This window comes from Balaenoptera ricei, chromosome 16 (assembly GCF_028023285.1).
Source record: "Balaenoptera ricei isolate mBalRic1 chromosome 16, mBalRic1.hap2, whole genome shotgun sequence".
NCBI classification, from domain to species: domain Eukaryota; kingdom Metazoa; phylum Chordata; class Mammalia; order Artiodactyla; family Balaenopteridae; genus Balaenoptera; species Balaenoptera ricei.
The window spans coordinates 29,080,059-29,101,128 of record NC_082654.1 but is presented as its reverse complement, the minus strand read 5'-3'; the positions used below and the strand labels follow the sequence as shown (position 1 = coordinate 29,101,128).

The following is a 21,070-nucleotide window of genomic DNA, read 5'->3' as shown; positions in this document are numbered from 1 at the left end:
ATAAGACCTGGTGTGTCCATCTCAAATCACAATTTTGCCATAGACTAGAACGCTCTGTGAACCACGACTCCATCTCCCCGGACTGACTTTTGCCTAGCGACTTCTTTTTCTCAGTCTTGAGTAACGACCAACCCTTCCTCTGCCTGACTCCTTTTGTGGATTTGTAAATACCTTCACACTGGTTACTAAGTTCTGCAGACTTGGGAGCTATTCCATTTCCTTAAGATGATTTTGTCCATCTTCCCTCTGACACGTTGCTTTTAATGTTTAACTTTCTCAGAGCGACTTTATTTCCCTCTGTCCTAGACACCAAGGTGAATTCTCATTTTTTTCTCTTAAGAAATGAAAGTAGAGTCAAGTATATCTCAATTTAAAAAATAAGTAAAAAGAAATGAAAACAGTGACTACAAGCCTAAGGAGAAAATTCATACATTAGGAGATGATACTTTTTATAGGTCAGAATGTCAGTCGGTTGCCTTTTCTTCCTCTTTTTCATCCACCACTGGAGTGTTCCATCATAGTGATTTCTCTGTTACAGTTCCTGATTTTATCCTTTGCTTTCCTCTCTTAAAACTCCAGTTGTGTCTTTTGTCTTTCCTGAGTAGATGTTGACTCATCGAGAGACCCAGAGAGGTGATCCAAATGTCTTTAGATCAGAAGTCTGGTCAAGTTCTTTGAACTCCCAGATACCCTCACACTGGAATTTGTCTTCTCCAAAATTAAAATTTTAATCCCCTTATTCCTTCTGGAGGTACTGTATTTCTGCTGGTTTGCAGGATATGAGGTCACTAACCAGGCTGTCTCAGACATTTCTATGAACGTACACTTTTACAATTGTGATGATTCATTTCCACTACTTTGATTCTTAATATTGATATATTCCAGGTTTTGCAACTGTTACAATCCATAAGGAATGTGTAAAATAGAGCCCTTAATGAGACCTTCATTCAAATATATATTGCTACTAAAATAGAATTTTTTTTTAAAGATTTTGTTTGATGTGGACCATTTTTAAAGTCTTTATTGAATTTGTTACAATATTGCTTCTGTTTTATGTTTTTTTTTTTTTTTTTTTGGCCCCAAGGCATGTGGGATCTTAGCTCCCTGACCAGGGATCAAACCCGCACCCGGGGCATTGGAAGGCGAAGTCTTAACCACTGGACCGCCAGGGAAGTCCTTAAAATAGAATTTAAAATTGACTAATTTTATATTTAGATTATGCTTCATTTATGAAATGTTATGAAACATTTTTTACATCCATTATCAATTCTTAGCCCTGGGAAGTAACTGCATTATCCCTATTTTACAGAGAAGCAGGGCTTAGATCATTTCAATGCCTAGAATCACATAGACAGGACCTGCCTCCAAACAAGGGCTCTTGGGACTAAATTAATGACTTTTCCACTTTACAGAGATTTATTGAAAAAAGAAAAGTATAGTGATTACCTTGAAGGGTAATTAGATGTTACATTTTGTTTTTGTTTTTCAATACCAAAGGGGAGGCATAGCAGTGAACTGATGTCTCTAGAACCTTGGTAGCCTAACATTTTAGGAAATTTCCTTCTTTTTACTATACAACCAAGAATCCTGATATATTCTAAAGACTTTATTGATGGATTAAGATGACAGTAGAGCTTCTAGGAGGAGGATGAAGGTGATCTCTAGGGCCAGTCATAATCCATACACTGCCTTGTGGGAATTAGAAGAAGGCTTTCTTTCCTCTGGAAAGATGTAGCCCACACCAGAGGGTGGCTTGGTGAGCGTAGTACAAGCTGGTTTCATGCACCCACCACCCACCCCCACCCCCCAGTCCCTTGTCTGGGAGCATTTGTACAAGGCACTGCTGTAAGTGACAGACTGTGGGTCTCAGCCTTCTGATCTCTCTAACACGAGGACAAGAGGCTCATGCTGCAAGATTCAGGCATCTAGATATTGCCCTCAAATTCCTGACAATAAACGAGTCATTTTGCTTCCAGTGTGTGAACCCCGCCGCTTTCCTCACCATTCTAAGATCTCTGTCCTCCTTGGGAATGGTTGCAACCTCCTCACAGCATGGCTCCAAATAACATTGCCACATTAAAGTCTGCAAGGCAAGAATGAATACATGCTTCTTCCTTTCATCCCTCCGTTCCTTCCATCCTTCAGTATTTGATTTCCCTACTGTGTGCATGTGAAAGCGGTAGTGAATTGGACAGATGTAGCCCTTGTCCTTACAGAGTTTACTACTGGTGGAGAAATAGAAAAACAAAGTTACACAGTGCAGTGTGATGAACGTAATGGCAGAGGTAAGCACGGGTTGTTAGGGGAATACACAGGAGAAATATATGACCTAAACTTGGGAGTCAGGGAAGTCTTCTGAGAAGAAGTTCCATCTAAGTTGACACTAAGAGATAAATAAGACTTTTCTGAGCAAAAAAAGTGTGTGTGGAGGAACAGATGTTGGGGAAGGTAGGAATAGCAGGAAAGAGTGGTCAAGAATGAGAGAACGCTGTGTGTAAGGTTTAGTGGCAAGAAGATCACAGCCCCTTGGAAAAGTTGTGTCCATGTGGAGCCCATCCTTCTACTGTCTTTCACTTCCTTCCTGAATTTCCCCTCTCACTCCCCAGTATCCTTGGCCTTGTCCAGGTGTCCCAATTCCAATCTTTGTTTATAGGCGCTGACTCTATCCAACCAGGCCAGGAAGCAGTACACCATTGGAGAAACAGTGAACCTGATGTCTGTGGACGCCCAGAAGCTCATGGACGTGACCAGCTTCATCCACCTGCTGTGGTCAAATGTTCTACAGATTTCCTTGTCCATCTACTTCCTGTGGGCGGAGTTGGGACCCTCAGTCTTAGCAGGTGTTGGGGTGATGGTGCTCCTAATCCCAATTAATGGGGTAATCGCCACCAAGAATAGGGCTATTCAGGTAAAGAAACAGTCACTGGGGACATGTTTATGTTCTTCAAAGTCTAAAGTTTTTTACTTCCTCTATTCTGACTTGTGATTGGAGTTTGAGCAACGCAAAGCTGGTAGAAGACTTGCCACGGTCCCAGATGAACTTGGCTTTATCTTCCCTTTTTCATCTTCTGGCCACTCTTAGGGTTTATATACTCTTGTCTTGATTCACGTTCCTCATTGGAAAGAGAAGAGCCGCCCAGGGACCCTGCGTATAACTCTTATACCCTGCTCCACTGGGCTGTTCTTAGAACAGTGATTATTGGCCCTGTTTCTCCATCATAGCAATGCAAACCAGCCACACAGAGCAGTCACGTGAGCCACCCAAACTTTAGGCCTAAATCCTGGCAATCAACCGTCCTACCACCAGGTAGCAGGGCTCCATGTGGACAGTCGTTAGCTCTGCCAGAAATCATATTTTGGATGGGTGAACTCAATGGTGTATGTCATTTAGTCCTTCATTTGTTTTGCATTCATTTAGTTGCAAATATTTTAAAAATATTTTTTGTACATCCTATTTTGGGGGGAACACAGCAGCAAATTAGACAAGGCTCTTGCTCTCGTGGAACTTATGTTCTACTTGGGGTGGAGATTCAGGCCATAAACAAGTAAAAGCAAAGAAGGAAAATGTCAGTTATGATAAGTACTATGCAGAGAATTAAACAGGGTGATATGCTAGTGAGTGGGTGGGTGGCAGTTTTAGATTATGGGATCAGGAGAGATCTCTGTGAGGAGGAGACATTGAGCTGAGCTCTGGACAGCACCAACCTGAATGTGAAGGAGGAAGCCATGGAAAAAACAACCTAGGAGGAGGGCACAGTCAGGCCAAGGCTGTTCAGGTTCAGAAAGAAGATGGGTGTGGCAGGAGCGGGGAGGCAAGGAGGAGAGTGGGAGAGACACAGCCCATCACTGGGTGCCTCAAGTTCTCACCAAGTGACAGCCACAAGCACCACTGAGATTTAGTATCTGCAGCAAATCTGGACCCTCTCACATGGAAGTGTGTTCTGTGTTTGTTTCACTTTTTCCTGGCAGGTTAAAAATATGAAGTATAAAGACAACCGTTTAAAGATCATGAATGAGGTTCTCAGTGGGATCAAGGTGAGAAGCTGAGTGCAAGTGACACTCTGGGCACAATGACGGTAACAGTGGGTTCTTGGGCTTAACAAACCTGCTAGAGGTTGTGGACTTCTGCTTCTGGGCCTGTGATGTGTCCCATGACTTCTGATTCATTAACCCAGAAGTCTCCCGTTTCTTCCCCTGGTACTCCTCTCAGGACCTCTTTTGATCATGATTTCTATTTAATTATGTTAAATGGCTTGTTTTGTTTTTGTATTTTACTGTGGAGATTGTCAAATGTGCACAAAAGTAAAGAGAATGGTTTAATGAAGCCCCATGGATTTATCACCCAGCTCCAGCAATTATCAGCGTGACCTAACTTGTTTCATCTATATCCCCACTCCCCACTTCATGCCCTGCTAGATTATTTAAAATCAAATCTCAGATATTTTGTCATTTCATTTGTAAATACTGGCTATGCATTTCTAAAATAAGGACTTCATTTTTTTTAACATAACCACAATACCAATAGCATACCTGGAAAAAAAAAAATGAACAGTCCTTTGATACCATTAAATTTCCCCAGTTACCTCATACATGTCTTTTTAATTTTATTTTATTTTACCATTGGTTAGTTTGAATAAGGATCCAAAAACTGTCCACACATGGCATTTAGTTGATAGTGCTTTTAATCTACAGTAGCCCCTCCCCTGTCCCCTTTTTTGGTCATTTTAGAGAAAACAAGTTGTCTTGTTCCAGTGTTTCTTGTAAATTGGTGGTTGGATCTAGAGGCTTGAGTAGATTTCGGCTTGTTGGTTTTTTGTGTTTGTTTGTTTGTTTGGGGTGGGGTTGAGGGGCAAGGATGCTTTCAGAGAGCGCTTGCTTCCTAACTTAGCGATGACGAGTGTTTATGGGCTCCGGGCATTGTCAGCCTGACTCATCCCTTATTGTGTTTCCTGCCGTTCTTTCACCCAGAGCAGGGATTTGTGGCCCCAGCAACACATTTCAGTCCCCTGGGAAGTTTGTAAACCCACTGAGGCTTGGGGCCTACTTCAAACCATCTCAATTGGACTCTCTGGGGGTGAGGCACAGGCATATATATATATATACGTGTGTGTGTGTGTGTATGTGTGTATGTGTGTGTGTATATATATATATATATATTTTTTTTTTAAAGCTCCCTAAGTGATTCTAATATGCAGCCAAGGTTGAAAACCACTGTCATAAAAGTTTTAGCAGCCACTGATGATCATTGCCTTGTTCTATTACTTCATTAGTAGTTGCAAAAGGGTGATGTTTTAATTCCATTATTCCTTTGTCATTGCTTAGCTGGAATTCTGTAATGAAGAATGATCTTTAATCACCTAGTTGGTTACCCTAAAATAAAGTTTGTACAGGATAGGCAGGATAAATACAAGCTTCTTTACTCTATTTACTAGTTTTCAAAATAATGCATTTTCATCCTTCAAAGGTGACCAATAAATTCTTTTTTAATATATACATTGTTTTGAATTCATGGACTTTAATATTACCCTAAACCTCTTGAAAATGAAAAAGAGGTCCCTTTGAACATCCTGATATTTCTCCACACAGAGCTCTATATGCCTTCTTGCCAATGTGGCAAAATGAAAACAGAGACCTGGTTTTGGGTCTCAGCTCTACCACTCGCTAGGGTGGTGACTTTGGACAAGTTACTTAGTCTCTCTCAACCTGTTTCCTTATTGTTAAAATGGATGCAGAATTCTGTTAGAGTAGGTGGCTACCTCTTCCTGGTTTGCCCAGAACTTTCTGGGTTTAGCACTGAAAGCCCCATGTCCTGGGCAACCTTTAATCCCAGGCAAAGTGGGACAGTTGGCCACACTTAGGACTAAGTAAGATAATGTATATAAAACGTTGTATACCTAGTAAGTTGTCAACAAATACAAGTTACCTTTCTGTAATCATACTTTATAATCTGAACTTCTACTTCCCCAATTTTGGGGAGCATATGCTAAATCATGGGTGGATGGTATGCACCTGATGTCCTTTGGGGGCAACAGTGTAAGCTGTGCTCTTTTCTATCCTATTAGATCCTGAAATATTTTGCCTGGGAACCTTCATTCCAAAACCAAGTCCACGACCTTCGTAAGAAAGAACTCAGGAACCTGCTGACATTTGGGCAGTTGCAGTCTGTGATGATTTTTCTCTTATACTTAACTCCGGTGCTGGTGAGTGACAGGAGTCAGTGGGCTGGGTCAGCTTCCTGGAGAAGAAGGTCTGTTTAGGTAGACTGCCTGCACCTGTAGGCCTGACCCTGAAGTCCAGGGACTCATCAAGTCCTCATGCTGCTATTCCTACCTCATGTCCTCACATCTAGTTTCACCCTTGTGCACAATTTGGTGGTCTTGCCGCCCAGATCAAGTTTCCAGGGGGTTCAGCATGAATGTGGTATCCAGGCATGGTCTGCATGGGAAGGCTTCTTGTCTTCTTGGGGAGGCCACGTGGGTCTGTAGCAGAAGGAACACTGGTAACAGGAGCCAGGAGGCTCGAGCTCTGGTCCCAGCAATGCCATTAGTTGACTTTATGACCTCAGGCAAGATATTTCCTCCTCTTCTGGGCTCAGATTTCTCATCTGTAACATGGGAGAGTTGAGATAATCCCTAAGACTCCTTCAACTCTGATACAGTACTGTGTTCCTGAGACTTAGAACAAGGCTGCTTGATCCCTTTTAGAATAAATCACTGATGGCTTTGCTTTTCCAGGTGTCTGTGATCACATTTTCCGTTTACGTCCTGGTGGATAGCAATAATATTCTGGATGCAGAAAAGGCCTTCACCTCCATCACCCTCTTCAATATCCTGCGCTTTCCCATGAGCATGCTTCCCATGATAGTCTCTGCCATGCTCCAGGTAGGTAGGAACTCTCACTGCTAACTGATTAGCTCTGGTTAAAAGCCTTAGAGTCCAGAATGACTGGTCTGTCATATCTCATTTCTAGCTTCTGCTGGTGAACCTTCAATTAGATTTTTTGGTCTCTGGAGACCAACAGTTTGATTTAGTAAAATCACAAGCTCATTGAGCCCCAGTTTTTCTGACTATAAACTGAGGATAATCATCCCAGTCTCATCCATCTCCTTGTGAGGTATTTATGTAGCATTAGGGAAATATGGCACAAAAGGAGAGAAAAGGCTTCTCTTTGGATGAAGCCACATACATGGTGGTAAAACCAAATGCAATCTGGGAGCCTCAAGCTGTCGGAAAACGGGCCATAGGGAGTGTTTGGGTCCTGAAAACTGAGCACGGTCACCGAGATAGACCAGGTACCAGACCTCCGGAGGACGTTCACAGGGCAGGTGGCAGACTGGTGAGGCAGCCAGGATGACAAAGTGTGGCGACCTGCATTCATCCTGGAGGTGGCTGGCTTCAGACAGCTCAGGCCATAGGAAGGACTGGGGTTTAGGAAAAGACCTCTCCCGGTACTGGAGGGTGTTAAGGAAGGCTGATAGATTTGGCTGATAAAGAAACAACATGCTCTTTTTAGATTCAGATAGTTTATCGCATAGAGAGCAAAAGCAGGACCAGCAGAGGTGACAGCTCCCTGCATAACAAAGGGGCCCGAGGACCATGGCATGTGGGCAGTGAGACACTGTATGGATCATGGACTCAGTTACAGAAGAACATGCCAGGGGCCCAGTTACCAGAACCAGACAGAAGTTTTGTCTTAGAAGAAGGCAGAAGACAGTTTCTGGAACTAGGTCCAAAGAGAGCAGTAGAATTGACCTTCCCCCACACCACAGTGAGTTTTCTGAGGGGCTGAAATAGCGCATCTTAATTTCCCTCTGTTCAGAGTGGGCTGGCCCCCAGGGCTGAGGTGTGGCTGAATCACGCTGGGGAGGGGGGCCAGGGGGAGGGGGCCAGAGGTTCCATGTGTGGCAAATAGCAAATCATGGGCAAGAAGCCTGGCAGGTTGACTATCTGCTTCCACATCCAAGGCTGATGACGAAGTCAAATTCCTCTACTCGTGCTTGTCATTGAGGTTTTTTTATCCTTTATGTCCTTCTCTAGGCCAGTGTTTCCGTAGAACGGCTAGAGAAATATTTGGGAGGGGATGACTTGGACACATCTGCCATTCGACATGACTGCAGTTTTGGTAAGTGAATTTGGAAGTTGCATCCCATATGTATTCACAGTGCTGGCACCAGTACTTTGCAGCAAGAAACTGATGGAAAGGGAAAGCTAGGGGACTTACCTTGCACCTATATTTGCACAGTGTGCGTACTGTTATTACTTAAATTATGCTTTCATTTAGAACAGATTGCTTAGCCAGATTGCCAAGCTAAGCTGGGGCAGCTATTCTGAGGATAAGCGGGGAATCCTGCAAAGGATCTAGAAAACAGAAGTCAGGATGGAGCCAAGCATGTGGAATTGGGAAGATAGGCTGGAGTGAAAGAACACACAAGTTCTAAAGGTTTAAGGATTGGGGGGCATCCATAGCCAGAAGGAGCAGTGGGTCTGGAATCCAGGGCAGGGACTGGCTGAGTTTATATTCGGAAGTGGAATTTATACAAGAGACTAGGCAACAGAGGGCCTGGGAATGTACCCAGACTGTCTGTAGATCAAGAATCTGGGCTACCAACAGGCTTGGGACTCTTAAGTAAAAAACGGACATCGTATGCAGGCAACTCTCGGTCTCATCCCAGGAGCTTTCATTAGCCTCTTGTCAGCTCAGGAGTCAGCACCTGACAGAGGCAATCTTGGGTTCTGCTGGAGGAAGCAGTGAGGGACATCTGAAGCCTAAGAAAGGAAAGACAGACATGTGGGGACCTACATCTGACTTAAAGAGGGGACTTTTTTTCAACAGACAAAGCTGTGCAGTTTTCTGAGGCATCCTTTACCTGGGACCACGATTTGGAAGTCACAATCCAAGAGTGAGTTGCCTCCTTTTCCTCTTGCTGTTTTTTAGGATTCTCCTTGCCAGTCTTGTTATTGAAAAATTCCATGTAATATAATACATGGGGAAACGAGCTATGTGCATGTGTTCAGTTAGAGACTAGTGCAGGCTAAACCCCTGGAGGGATGAACTGACAGCAAAGATCCTGAGCCCCTGTCCCTATAACTACATCTGCTACCCTGCTTTCCTACTGTGGGACAGTGCACATCCAGCTGAGAGCCTGTGAAGACATTTATTCTGCAGACTGTGGATGGGGAGGTAGTGCAGGGTTGGCAGGTAGCCTAGGTCTCTGGGTATGGTAGTGGATACACACAAGAACCTGAACTCAGCTTAAGTTCATTTATTCACTTAAGAATAGTAATCCAGAAAAATCTGCCTTCTTTGCCCAGAGTGGTTGTTGGGAGCTGCCTCTATAATCAACTTCAGATCTGGAATTTTTCATCTACATAACCCATTCTCACATTCCCCTGCCTTAAGCCAACCCTTTCTTGCCACATTGCTGCATGTAATGTGTTCCTTAAGCACTGCATGTAGTGGTACACCCAACTCAGCCACTGAGCACAGCACCACAGAGTACACCAGGAGCCCAAGCAGGCCAGATTTTTTCTTCACAACTGAGTATACCTGATCATCTCCCTGCTACACCCAGAACTTTCCACATTTCTCTCCTATTCCTAGATCCTTTAACATGGACTCTGGAGCTTGCCCCAGCATGTGTCAGGCCAGAAGCCCCACCTCTGAACCCTCCCAACCTGAAAGCCTCACTTTGCGGAGAGCAGAGTGGCCATAGCTCTCACTTTGCTAGTAGTATAAGTCTGGAAGGAGTCCAGCTCAATGGGCAGGTTCAGAAAGCCTGTGAACAAGTTCCCCATGTTCCTAATGTTCTAGGGACTCAAATAATAGGGCCAGAACAGAGAGTTTCCAGGAGCCTGGCCCAGTGTGGGCCCCTCCCCAGCCAGACTCAGCCAGATATCCAGGGGGAGGGGAGCAGGGCATCTGTGCTTTCAGCAAGTGTTTTATTGAATAGTTATTCTCATTGAATGGCCAACTTGGGGATACATTAATCTGGTCCAACCCCATTAGCTTAGAAATGAGAGTCCAGGAGAAGTGACCCTCCAAGATCATGCAGCTCGGCAGTGGCAGAGTTGGGACTTGAACCAATAAGGTCTTGTTCAGTGGTACCACGTTGGTTCTAAAATAATTTTTCCAGTGGAAACTCACATTTGGCACAAACAACTTATATATGAGGGCTTACTCTCTAAACTCTTACAGCAGAAAAAAAATCATTAGAGAAATACTTTGTAGTATTGTATATGCAAGACAAATTTTCCAATCTTGAGGGAAAATCTCCTAATAATCAGACTTCCTATGGAGTGTCTGAGAAGTGGCTTGAACTTCTCCTGAACAACACTCCTCCACACACCTGTCTCCTTCAAGTGCACTTCTCTCTTTCAGCGTGAACCTAGACATTATGCCAGGCCAACTGGTGGCTGTGGTGGGCACTGTGGGCTCTGGGAAATCCTCCTTGATGTCAGCCATGCTGGGAGAAATGGAAAATGTCCACGGGCACATCACGGTCAAGGTGAGAAGGAATGCCAAGGAGAAGACTTCTGACACTCAAATGTGGTCTCTTGGTGCTGCCTTCTCATTGGGAGAATGAACTAGAATCTGATAACTACTGCTGTCATGTTGCTGTAGGTGAGGTCGTGGAGACATCTGGGAGACTTGTAAATGGTAGATTCTTTGCCCCACCCCACATATATATCATATTCTGGGGTAGATTCTAAAACCTGCATTTTTAATGAGCTCCCCAGGTGATTCTCATATGCATACTAAAGTTTGAATAGAGATGTCTTCTATCAAAGTATAGGTAATTCTACTATATCTGTGTTTCTGAAAACCTCACGTTCTGCGAAACTGTACAGTAAAAATAATAGGACCTGGGGGAAAGAGTTGGAACAGATCATTAAAAACATATGTAACTTTGTAAACAGGGTAGCAACAAAAACAACAACAGCAATAACAATAAAAACAGTAGCACTGTAAAATCTCCACTGACAATTACACCCAGCTTCACAATTAGTTCTGGGCCTCTCACCTCTTCCTTTGAGAGCTGGGTGTTTGAGGGCACTTGCTTCCAGTACAAAAACATGACATAGAGTATAGGTGTCGTCAATTATAATTTTTTTAGAGAGGAAATGTTTTCATGGCATCTCCATCAGTACTCTCAGCTTCCCCAGAGAGCTAAATTTAGGGGAAATTATAGGTATTTGGAATCATTTAACCAGCCACTACTTGCACCAAAAAGAGGCACGTCTATAGGTTTGTAGCTTTTCTTAAGATCTTCATACATTGGTAAGCCTTTCTTCTTAATTATAAGAAAGCTTGCCCCTAATTGCTTTACACTGACATGCTTGGAAAAATTTTAAGAACCAACACTTCTTCCACATTATACTGACATTATTCCCTGATTTACTGATTACTAATGATATAATTTGCATTAAATAAACATGCAGTATAGCAGAGCAGACCCTACAGACTTAACTCTGCCTCCTAACTCCTTTCAGGAAGCTTTTTCTTGCTAACTCATAACTGGGTTTGTCCTCAAACACAGGCATTTATCAGGCTCCATCGCTCATTTGACACGATCTGTTTCGTGCATCAGCCTGGCACCCAAATTTCAATCTCTTAGTTCTTGCTTCCTAAGATGTTGTCTGTACCATTCCCCCATCAGTGTTGGCCCTCTGTTGGTCCTAGTAAACTCTCTGGGGTCTGACTAAAACCCTGCTCTAAAAGCAGCACGTGCAGTCATCCTCCATTTTTTGGATCATGGCTAGAGAGTGATAGTCCAAAAAAGGAGACTTTAAATGATGCATAGGATATTGAATCTTTCTCCCTGGATGGTGCAATAAATACATGCACTTTTATAAATATCAATTGCTCAGTCAGCCTGACACACATTTTTAAAAAATCTACATTCCATTTGTTCCTCCCAACTCCTGCCACCCCCTCCTTCAACACTGCATTTCCAGAGGTACAAAACTGTCATATGGTCTGACCCTTCGCATCCTAGGGCACTGTAGCCTATGTCCCGCAGCAGTCCTGGATCCAGAATGGCACCATAAAGGACAACATCCTTTTTGGGTCGGAGTTGGATGAAAAGAAATACCAGCAAGTTCTGGAGGCCTGTGCCCTCCTCCCCGACTTGGAAGTGCTGCCTGGGGGAGACCTGGCTGAGATTGGAGAGAAGGTACTTGGGACACCAAGGGGCCTTGAAGGGTGAAGAAATAGTGAAGGAAAAGAGTAAGGGTGGTGAAGAAGTACATGACAGTAAAATAGTTGATCAATTTTGATGGTCAAGCCTGGAACAAACACCAGAAAACATGAGTTTGCACAATATTTTGTGCAAATAACTCAGAAATTTAAAATTTTGTACCTAGAAGCAAATATAGGAACTGTGTAATATAAAGGAGAGATGACGAGGCTAGGATCTGAGAGGTTAACTAAGAAGCAGCTGACCCAAATTTGACCTCACAGGTGGAGGGCCAGAGGCAGACCAGAGCCTAGTTGTCCTGACTCTACTTCTGTATACCAGTGAGGGCCAGAGTATGGTTCTAATAATCTGCTTTGAACACATAGAAATTTAGAGTATATTATTTTCTCATGTTGTCAAATGCCTTTCTTAAAAATTAATTTTTAATGACTTTTGAATTATATGAATATAGCATAATTTGTTTAGCAATCCCTGATTACTACATATTTGGCATGTTTTTATACTCTTTCCCCGTTACTAAACATGAATATAGCAGTTTTTTGGGGAAAGATCTTGAGATGTTAGAAGACTAGTGAAGGATATAGCTCTAGAATGATTTTGTTCATTAATTCAGCGTATTTTTATTGAGTACCTACTATGTGCCACACACTATTTTAAGTGCTGGAGTTATAACCACAAACAGAAAATCTACCCTGATATAGCTCTACATTCTCATGGGGAGGAAGCAACAACAACAACAAAATAAGTAGATTATATGATATAAAATGGTAAGTTGGCCATGCTTTTAATTATTGGGCCTAAAGTTATTTATTTGAATCAAAGATATTTATTTGTATAAAGGAACTTGTGTTACTGAACTGAACTTGGGTCTGGCTGCCCACCACACAGCACAGCCAATCTACTGACGTTGGGTTGTGGTGAAGGAAAGTACAGTGTTTATTGCAGGGCCCAGCAAGGAGAATGGGCAGCTCATGCTCAAAAGACCCAAACTCCTCAATGGCTTTCAGGGAATGGTTTTTTATTGTTATTATTTTAAAATATTTATTTATTCATTGGCTGTGTTGGGTGTTAGTTGTGGCATGCGTGGTCTTTTGTTGTGGCACATGGGCTCTTCGCTTCGTTGTGCTGCATGTGCGGGCTTCTCTCTAGTTGTGGCGCGTGGGCTCCAGAGCATATGAGCTCTGTAATTGTGGCACATGGGCTCTTTAGTTGTGGCACATGGGCTTAGTTGCCCCGCAGCATGTGGGATCTTAGTTCCCCAACCAGCGATCGAACTGGTGTCCCCTGCATTGCAATAGAGACATTTTTTTTTAACATCTTTATTGCAGTATAATTGCTTTACAATGGTGTATTACTTTCTGCTTTTTAACAAAGTGAATCAGCTATACATATACATATATCCCCATATCTCCTACCTCGTGCATCTCCCTCCCACCCTCCCTATTGCAGCCCTCTAGGTGGTCACAAAGCACTGAGCTGATGTGGCTGCTTCCCACTAGCTATCTATTTTACATTTGGTAGTGTATATACGTCCATACCACTCTCTAACTTCATCCCAGTTTACCTTCCCCCTCCCCGTGTCCTCAAGTTCATTCTCTATGTCTGCGTCTTTATTCCTATCCTGCCCCTACATTCTTCAGAACCATTTGTTTTAGATTCCATATATATGTGTTAGCATACTGTATTTGTTTTTCTCTTTCTGACTTACTTCACTCTGTATGACAGACTCTAGGTCCATACACCTCACTACAAATAACTCCGTTTCATTTCTTTTTATGGCTGAGTAATATTCCATTGTATATATGTGCCACATCTTCTTTATCCATTCATCCGATGATGGACACTTAGGTTGCTTCCATGTCCTGAATATTGTAAATAGAGCTGCAATGAACATTTTGGTACATGACTCTTTTTGAATTATGGTTTTCTCAGGGTATATGCCCAGTGGTGGGGTTGCTGGGTCGTATGGTAGTTCTATTTTTAGTTTTTTAAGGAACCTCCATACTGTTCTCCATAGTGTCTGTATCAATTTACATTCCCACAACAGTGCAAGAGGGTTCCCTTTTCTCCACACCCTCTCCAGCATTTATTGTTTCTAGATTTTTTGATGATGGCCATTCTGACTGGTGTGAGATGATATCTCATTGTAGTTTTGATTTGCATTTCTCTAATGATTAATGATGTTGAGCATTCTTTCATGTGTCTGTTGGCAATCTGTATATCTTCTTTGGAGAAATGTCTATTTAGGTCTTCTGCCCATTGTTGGATTGGGTTGTTTGTTTTTTTGTTATTGAGCTGAATGAGCTGCTTATAAATTTTGGAGATTAATCCTTTGTCAGTTGCTTCATTTGCAAATATTTTCTCCCATTCTGAGGGTTGTCTTTTGGTCTTGTTTATGGTTTCCTTTGCTGTGCAAAAGCTTTGAAGTTTCATTAGGTCCCATTTGTTTATTTTTGTTTTTATTTCCATTTCTCTAGGGGCTGGGTCAAAAAGGATCTTGCTGTGATTTATGTCATAGAGTGTTCTGCCTATGTTTTCCTCTAAGAGTTTGATAGTGTCTGGCCTTACGTTTAGGTCTTTAATCCATTTTGAGTTTATTTTTGTGTATGGTGTTAGGGAGTGTTCTAATTTCATTCTTTTACATGTACCTGTCCAGTTTTCCCAGCACCACTTATTGAAGAGGCTGTCTTTTCTCCACTGTATATGATTGCCTCCTTTATCAAAGATAAGGAGACCATATGTGCGTGGGTTTATCTCTGGGCTTTCTATCCTGTTCCATTGATCTGTGTTTCTGTTTTTGTGCCAGTACCATACTGTCTTGATTACTGTAACTTTGTAGTATAGTCTGAAGTCAGGGAGCCTGATTCCTCCAGCTCCATTTTTCGTTCTCAAGATTGCTTTGGCTATTCAGGGTCTTTTGTGTTTCCATACAAATTGTGAAATTTTTTGTTCTAGTTCTGTGAAAAATGCCAGTGGTAATTTGATAGGGATTGCATTGAATCTGTAGATTGCTTTGGGTAGTAGAGTCATTTTCACAATGTTGATTCTTCCAATCCAAGAACATGGTATATCTCTCCATCTATTTGTATCATCTTTAATTTCTTTCATCAGTGTCATAATTTTCTGCATACAGGTCTTTTGTCACCTTAGGTAGGTTTATTCCTAGATATTTTATTCTTTTTGTTGCAGTGGTAAATGGGAGTGTTTTCTTAATTTCACTTTCAAATTTTTCATCATTAGTGTATAGGAATGCAAGAGATTCTGTGAATTAATTTTGTATCCTGCTACTTTACCAAATTCATTGATTAGCTCTAGTAGTTTTCTGGTAGCATCTTTAGGATTCTCTATGTATAGTATCATGTCATCTGCAAACAGTGACAGCTTTACTTCTTCTTTTCCAATTTGGATTCCTTTTATTTCTTTTTCTTCTCTGATTGCTGTGGCTAAAACTTCCAAAACTATGTTGAATAATAGTGTTGAGAGTGGACAACCTTGTCTTGTTCCTGATCTTAGAGGAAATGGTTTCAGCTTTTCACCATTGAGAATGATGTTGGCTGTAGGTTTGTTATATATGGCCTGTATTATGTTGAGGTAAGTTCCCTCTATGCCTACTTTCTGGAGGGTTTTTATCATAAATGGGTGTTGAATTTTGTCGAAAGCTTTTTCTGCATCTATTGAGATGATCATATGGTTTTTCTCCTTCAGTTTGTTAATATGGTTTACCACATTGATTGATTTGCATATATTGAAGAATCCTTGCATTCCTGGGATAAATCCCACTTGATCATGGTGGATGATCCTTTTAATGTGCTGCTGGATTCTGTTTGCTAGTATTTTGTTGAGGATTTTCGCATGTGTGTTCATCAGTGACATGGGCCTGTAGTTTTCCTTTTTTGTGACATCTTTGTCTGGTTTTGGTATCAGGGTGATGGTGGCCTCGTAGAATGAGTTGGGCAGTGTTCCTCCCTCTGCTATATTTTGGAAGAGTTTGAGAAGGATAGGTGTTAGCTTCTTTCTAAATGTTTGATAGAATTTGCCTGTTAATCCATCTGGTCCTGGGCTTTTGTTTGTTGGAAGATTTTTAATAACAGTTTCAATTTCAGTGCTTGTGATTGGTCTGTTCATATTTTCTATTTCTTCCTGGTTCAGTCTCAGAAAGTTGTGCTTTTCTAAGAATTTGTCCATTTCTTCCAGGTTGCCCATTGTATTGGCATATAGTTGCTTGTAGCAATTTCTCATGATCCTTTGTATTTCTGCAGTGTCAGTTGTTACTTCTCCTTTTTCATTTCTGATTCTATTGATTTGAGTCTTCTCCGTTTTTTTCTTGATGAGTCTGGCTAATGGTTTATCGATTTTGTGTATCTTCTCAAAGAACCAGCTTCTAGTTTTATTGATCTTTGCTATTGTTTCCTTCATTTCTTTTTCATTTATTTCTAATCTGATCTTTATGATTTATTTCCTTTTGCTAACTTTGGGGGTTTTTTGTTCTTCTTTCCCTAATTGCTTTAGGTATAAGGTTAGGTTGTTTATTTGAGATGTTTGTTGTTTCTTGAGGTAGGATTGTATTGCTATAAACTTCCCTCTTAGAACTGCTCTTGCTGCATCCCATAGGTTTTGAGTCATTGTGTTTTCATTGTCATTTGTTTCTAGGTATTTTTTGATTTCCTCTTTGATTTCTTCAGTGATCTCTTGGTTATTTAGTAGTGTATTGTTTAGCCTCCATGTGTTTGTATTTTTACAGATTTTTTCCTGTAATTGATATCTAGTCTCATAGTGTTGTGGTCAGGAAAGATACCTGATACAATTTCAATTTTCTTAAATTTACCAAGGCTTGATTTATGACCCAAGATGTGATCTATCCTGGAGAATGTTCCATGAGCACTTGAGAAGAAAGTGTATTCTGTTGTTTTGGGATGGAAAATCCTATAAATATCAATTAAGTCCATCTTGTTTAATGTATCATTTAAAGCTTGTGTTTCCTTATTTATTTTGATGTTGGATGATCTGTCCATTGGTGAATGTGGGGTGTTAAAGTCCCCTACTATGATTGTGTTTCTGTCAATTTCCCCTTTTATGGCTGTTAGCATTTGCCTTATGCATTGAGGTTCTCCTATGTTGGGTGCATAAATATTTACAATTGTTATATCTTCTTCTTGGATTGATCCCTTGATCATTATGTAGTGTCCTTCTTTGTCTCTTGTAATAGTCTTTATTTTAAAGTCTATTTGTCTGATAAGAGAATTGCTACTCCAGCTTTCTTTTGATTTCCATTTGCATGGAATATCTTTTTCCATCCCCTCACTTTTTTTCTTTTTAACATCTTTATGGGAGTATAGTTGCTCTACAATCGTATGTTAGTTTCTGCTTTATAACAAAGTGAATCAGCTATACATATACATATATCCCCATATCTCCTTCCTCTTGCATCTCCCTCCCACCCTCCCTATCCCATCTCTCTAGATGGTCACAAAGCACCAAGCTGATCTCCCTGTGCTATGCGGCTGCTTTCCACTAGCTATTGATTTTACATTTGGTAGTGTATATATGTCCATGCCACTCTCTCACTTCGTCCCAGCTTACCCTTCCCTCTCCCTGTGTCCTCAAGTCCATTCTCTACATCTGCGTCTTTATTTCTGTCCTGCCCCTAGGTTCTTCAGAACCATTTTTTTTAGATTCCATATATATGTGTTAGAATACAGTATTTGTTTTTCTCTTTCTGACTTACTTCACTCTGTATGACAGACTCTAGGTCCATCCACCTCACTACAAATAACTCCATTTCATTTCTTTTTATGGCTGAGTAATATTCCATTGTATATATGTGCCACATCTTCTTTATCCATTCATCCGATGATGGACACTTAGGTTGCTTCCATGTCCTGGGTATTGTAAATAGTGCTGCAATGAACATTGTCATCCCCTCACTTTCAGTCTGTATGTGTCCCTAGGTCTGAAGTGGGTCTCTTGTAGACAGCATATATATGGCTCTTGTTTTTGTATCCATTCAGCCAGTCTCTGACTTTTGGTTGGAGCATTTAATCCATTTACATTTAAGGTAGTTATCTATATGTATGTTCCTGTTACCATTTACTTAATTGTTTTGGGTTTGTTGTTGTAGGTCTTTTCCTTCTCTTGTGTTTCCTGCCTAGAGAAGTTCCTTTAGCATTTGTTGTAAAGCTGGTTTGGTGGTGCTAAATTCTCTTAGCTTTTGCTTGTCTGTAAATGTTTTAATTTCTCTGTTGAATCTGAATGTGATCCTTGCCAGGTAGATTAATCTTGGTTGTAGGTTTTTCCCTTTCATCACTTTAAATATGTCCTGCCACTCCCTTCTGGCTTGCAGAGTTTCTGCTGAAAGATCAGCTGTTAACCTTATGGGGATTCCGTTGTATGTTATTTGTTGCTTTTCCCTTGCTGCTTTTAATATTTTTTCTTTGTATTTAATTTTTGATCGTTTGATTAATATGTGTCTTGGCATGTTTCTCTTTGGATTCATCCTGAATGGGACTCTCTGCACTTCCTGGAATGATTGACTATTTCCTTTCCCATATTAGGGAAGTTTTCAAGTATAATCTCTTCAAATATTTTCTCGGTCCCTTTTTTTTTTCTTTTCTTCTTCTGAGACCCCTATAATTCGAATGTTGGTGTATTTAATGTTGGCAAGACAGATTCTTAACCACTGGACCACCAGGGAATTCCCCAGGGAATGGTTTTAAGAGGCAACATTTGGGGTGAGGGTTGCATCTTGTAGACTTTCTTCTGATCGGTTGGTGGTAAAGTGGCAGGATGATGTTTCAGGAATCTTAATCATCAACCTTCTGGTTCCAACCAGTCTGGAGTCTAAGTGCTTGTGGTCAACATGTAGTCACCATCCTCCACCTGGATGAGAGTCTTAGTTTCTGCAGAACAATTCAACGATATGCATCTAATTGTTACATATACCCCTTGAAGAGGAGCTAGGACTCTGTTTTATAGTTGAACTGTTGTTTCTTGACTGCCTTTCCTTTGTTTCTGCATTCCATCCCTTCCCTAGTTAGTAACTGCTTAAGTCTGCTCCTTGGAACTCAGGGAAGGCCTAGGAGACTAAAGCTTTTTTCTACAAACAAGAAAGGGGGGACACAGAGGGGGTTTTGTACACAGGAGGGCCCCGCAGTGTCCTGCTTGGTTTCATTCCCCCCTTTTCTTTTATACTCCCTTGAGGGGAACAGGTATGGGACAAGAAAGGGCATGAAGTTTTGGTTAGAGATGTTAATCATAAATTCAGCAGAGGAACTCAGTTTTAGTGGGACTCAGTTTCAGTACTTAATAGAAATTATTTTCTTCTTCAGGGTATAAATCTCAGTGGGGGTCAGAAGCACCGGATCAGCCTGGCCAGAGCTACCTATCAAAATTCAGACATCTATATTCTGGATGACCCCCTATCAGCCGTGGATGCTCATGTGGGAAAACATATTTTTAATAAGGTCTTGGGTCCCAATGGCCTATTGAAAGGCAAGGTGAGAAATTATTTAAAGTGATGAAGACGTGAGGAGGGGCACACATCTCCTAGGACTGCTGGGTACTGAAGCAGATTTCCTTATTTACCTGCCCCCTGGGCTGCTGAGGAGATACAGTGTCTGACTGGTCTCCCAGAAGATGATTTGGTGAGGGCTCCCATCTTGAGATCATAGCTTATGTGGGAACTGGCTAATTTGAGCCTTATTGTCTGGCTCCAACATTGAGCCTTTTAGGATGATTAATTATGATAAAAAGTCCTTTGAGATCTGTGGTATAATAAGAAATATATTTGGTCTTTTTCACTAGGTCCTGGCACAGAGCTGCTAACCCTTAGAATTTCCTGAGTGATACTAAGAATGTCTTTTGTTATTCACATTGAGCCCCTTTAGATCATACCTGAGTTTATGCTAATGAGTGACTTATGGAGGGGCCCCTAGATAGCCTCTGGACAAGGCTGTTCCTCAGAAAGACCAAGTGATGGGAGGATTGGAATTTTCAGCCCCACATACCAACTTCTGGGGAGAGGAGGATGGGCTGGAGATTGTGTTATAAAAATTCTTGAATAAGGAGATTCAGAGAGTTTCTAGATTGCTGAGAACATTAAGGTGCTGGGAAGGTGGCACACCTGGTGAGAGATGGAAATTCTGCACAAGCACCCCACCCCCGAAACCTTACCCTATGCATCTCTTCCATTTCACTGTTCCTGAGTTGTATCCTTTGTAATAAACGGGTAAACAGTAAGTAAAGTATTTTCCTGGCGTCTATGAGCCATTCTGGCAAATTATCAGACCTGAGGAGGGGGCCATGGAAATCCTCAATTTATAGCTAGTTGGTCAGAAGTATGGGTGGGATCCAAGACTTTCGGCTAGCATCAGAAGTCAGGGCAGTCTTGTGGGCTCTGGGTAGCTGTGGGTTTCTGGGTAGCTGGTGTCAGGATTGAACTGTTGGACACTCAGAATTGGTTGGTGTCAGAAAACATGCCAGAGGACCCAACAATTTACCTTGCTGGGACACAGGTCATCCTGCAGCTATTAGAGCTCTACTCTAAGAAGGCACTTTCCTGGAACTCTTGCAGGATGTAGGAGCACTATGCCTGGAAAGGATGACTCAACCTGAATATAGAAATAAAGCCTATATGTTTTGGGTATTCATTATGTCCCAGGCCTGTGCTAAGCACTTTGATTGCATTGTCTCATTTGATTCTTGCAGTGCCCCTGTGAGATAGTACAGATAAAGTGGCCAGAGCAAGTCACTGGAGCTGGTCATAAGCTTTCCTTACCATAGGCAAGTTAGCACAGTAGGCTGAATGGGAGAGGGGCTGACAGAGCCCCTTGAGGGTTTGAGTATGCTTCTCACCAGTAGCAAGTCTAGTGTGAGGGC

The 21,070-nt window shown here is 41.7% G+C and overlaps 1 protein-coding gene across 4 annotated transcripts in view; it reads left to right on the top strand.

The window, feature by feature from the left end:
* Window positions 1-21,070, top strand: part of ABCC2 (ATP binding cassette subfamily C member 2) — a 62,402-nt gene that overhangs the window by 17,691 nt on the left and 23,641 nt on the right. For 3 of the 4 annotated variants that reach the window (XM_059900500.1, XM_059900501.1, XM_059900502.1), the window contains 9 exons: window positions 2,654-2,908; window positions 3,970-4,035; window positions 6,063-6,200; window positions 6,735-6,881; window positions 8,037-8,121; window positions 8,833-8,899; window positions 10,378-10,504; window positions 11,996-12,172; window positions 19,522-19,689. In XM_059900500.1, the coding sequence (XP_059756483.1) occupies window positions 2,654-2,908; window positions 3,970-4,035; window positions 6,063-6,200; window positions 6,735-6,881; window positions 8,037-8,121; window positions 8,833-8,899; window positions 10,378-10,504; window positions 11,996-12,172; window positions 19,522-19,689 (1,230 nt within the window). The remainder of the gene's footprint in view (window positions 1-2,653; window positions 2,909-3,969; window positions 4,036-6,062; window positions 6,201-6,734; window positions 6,882-8,036; window positions 8,122-8,832; window positions 8,900-10,377; window positions 10,505-11,995; window positions 12,173-19,521; window positions 19,690-21,070) is intronic. The other variant, XM_059900503.1, reaches the window with a different exon arrangement.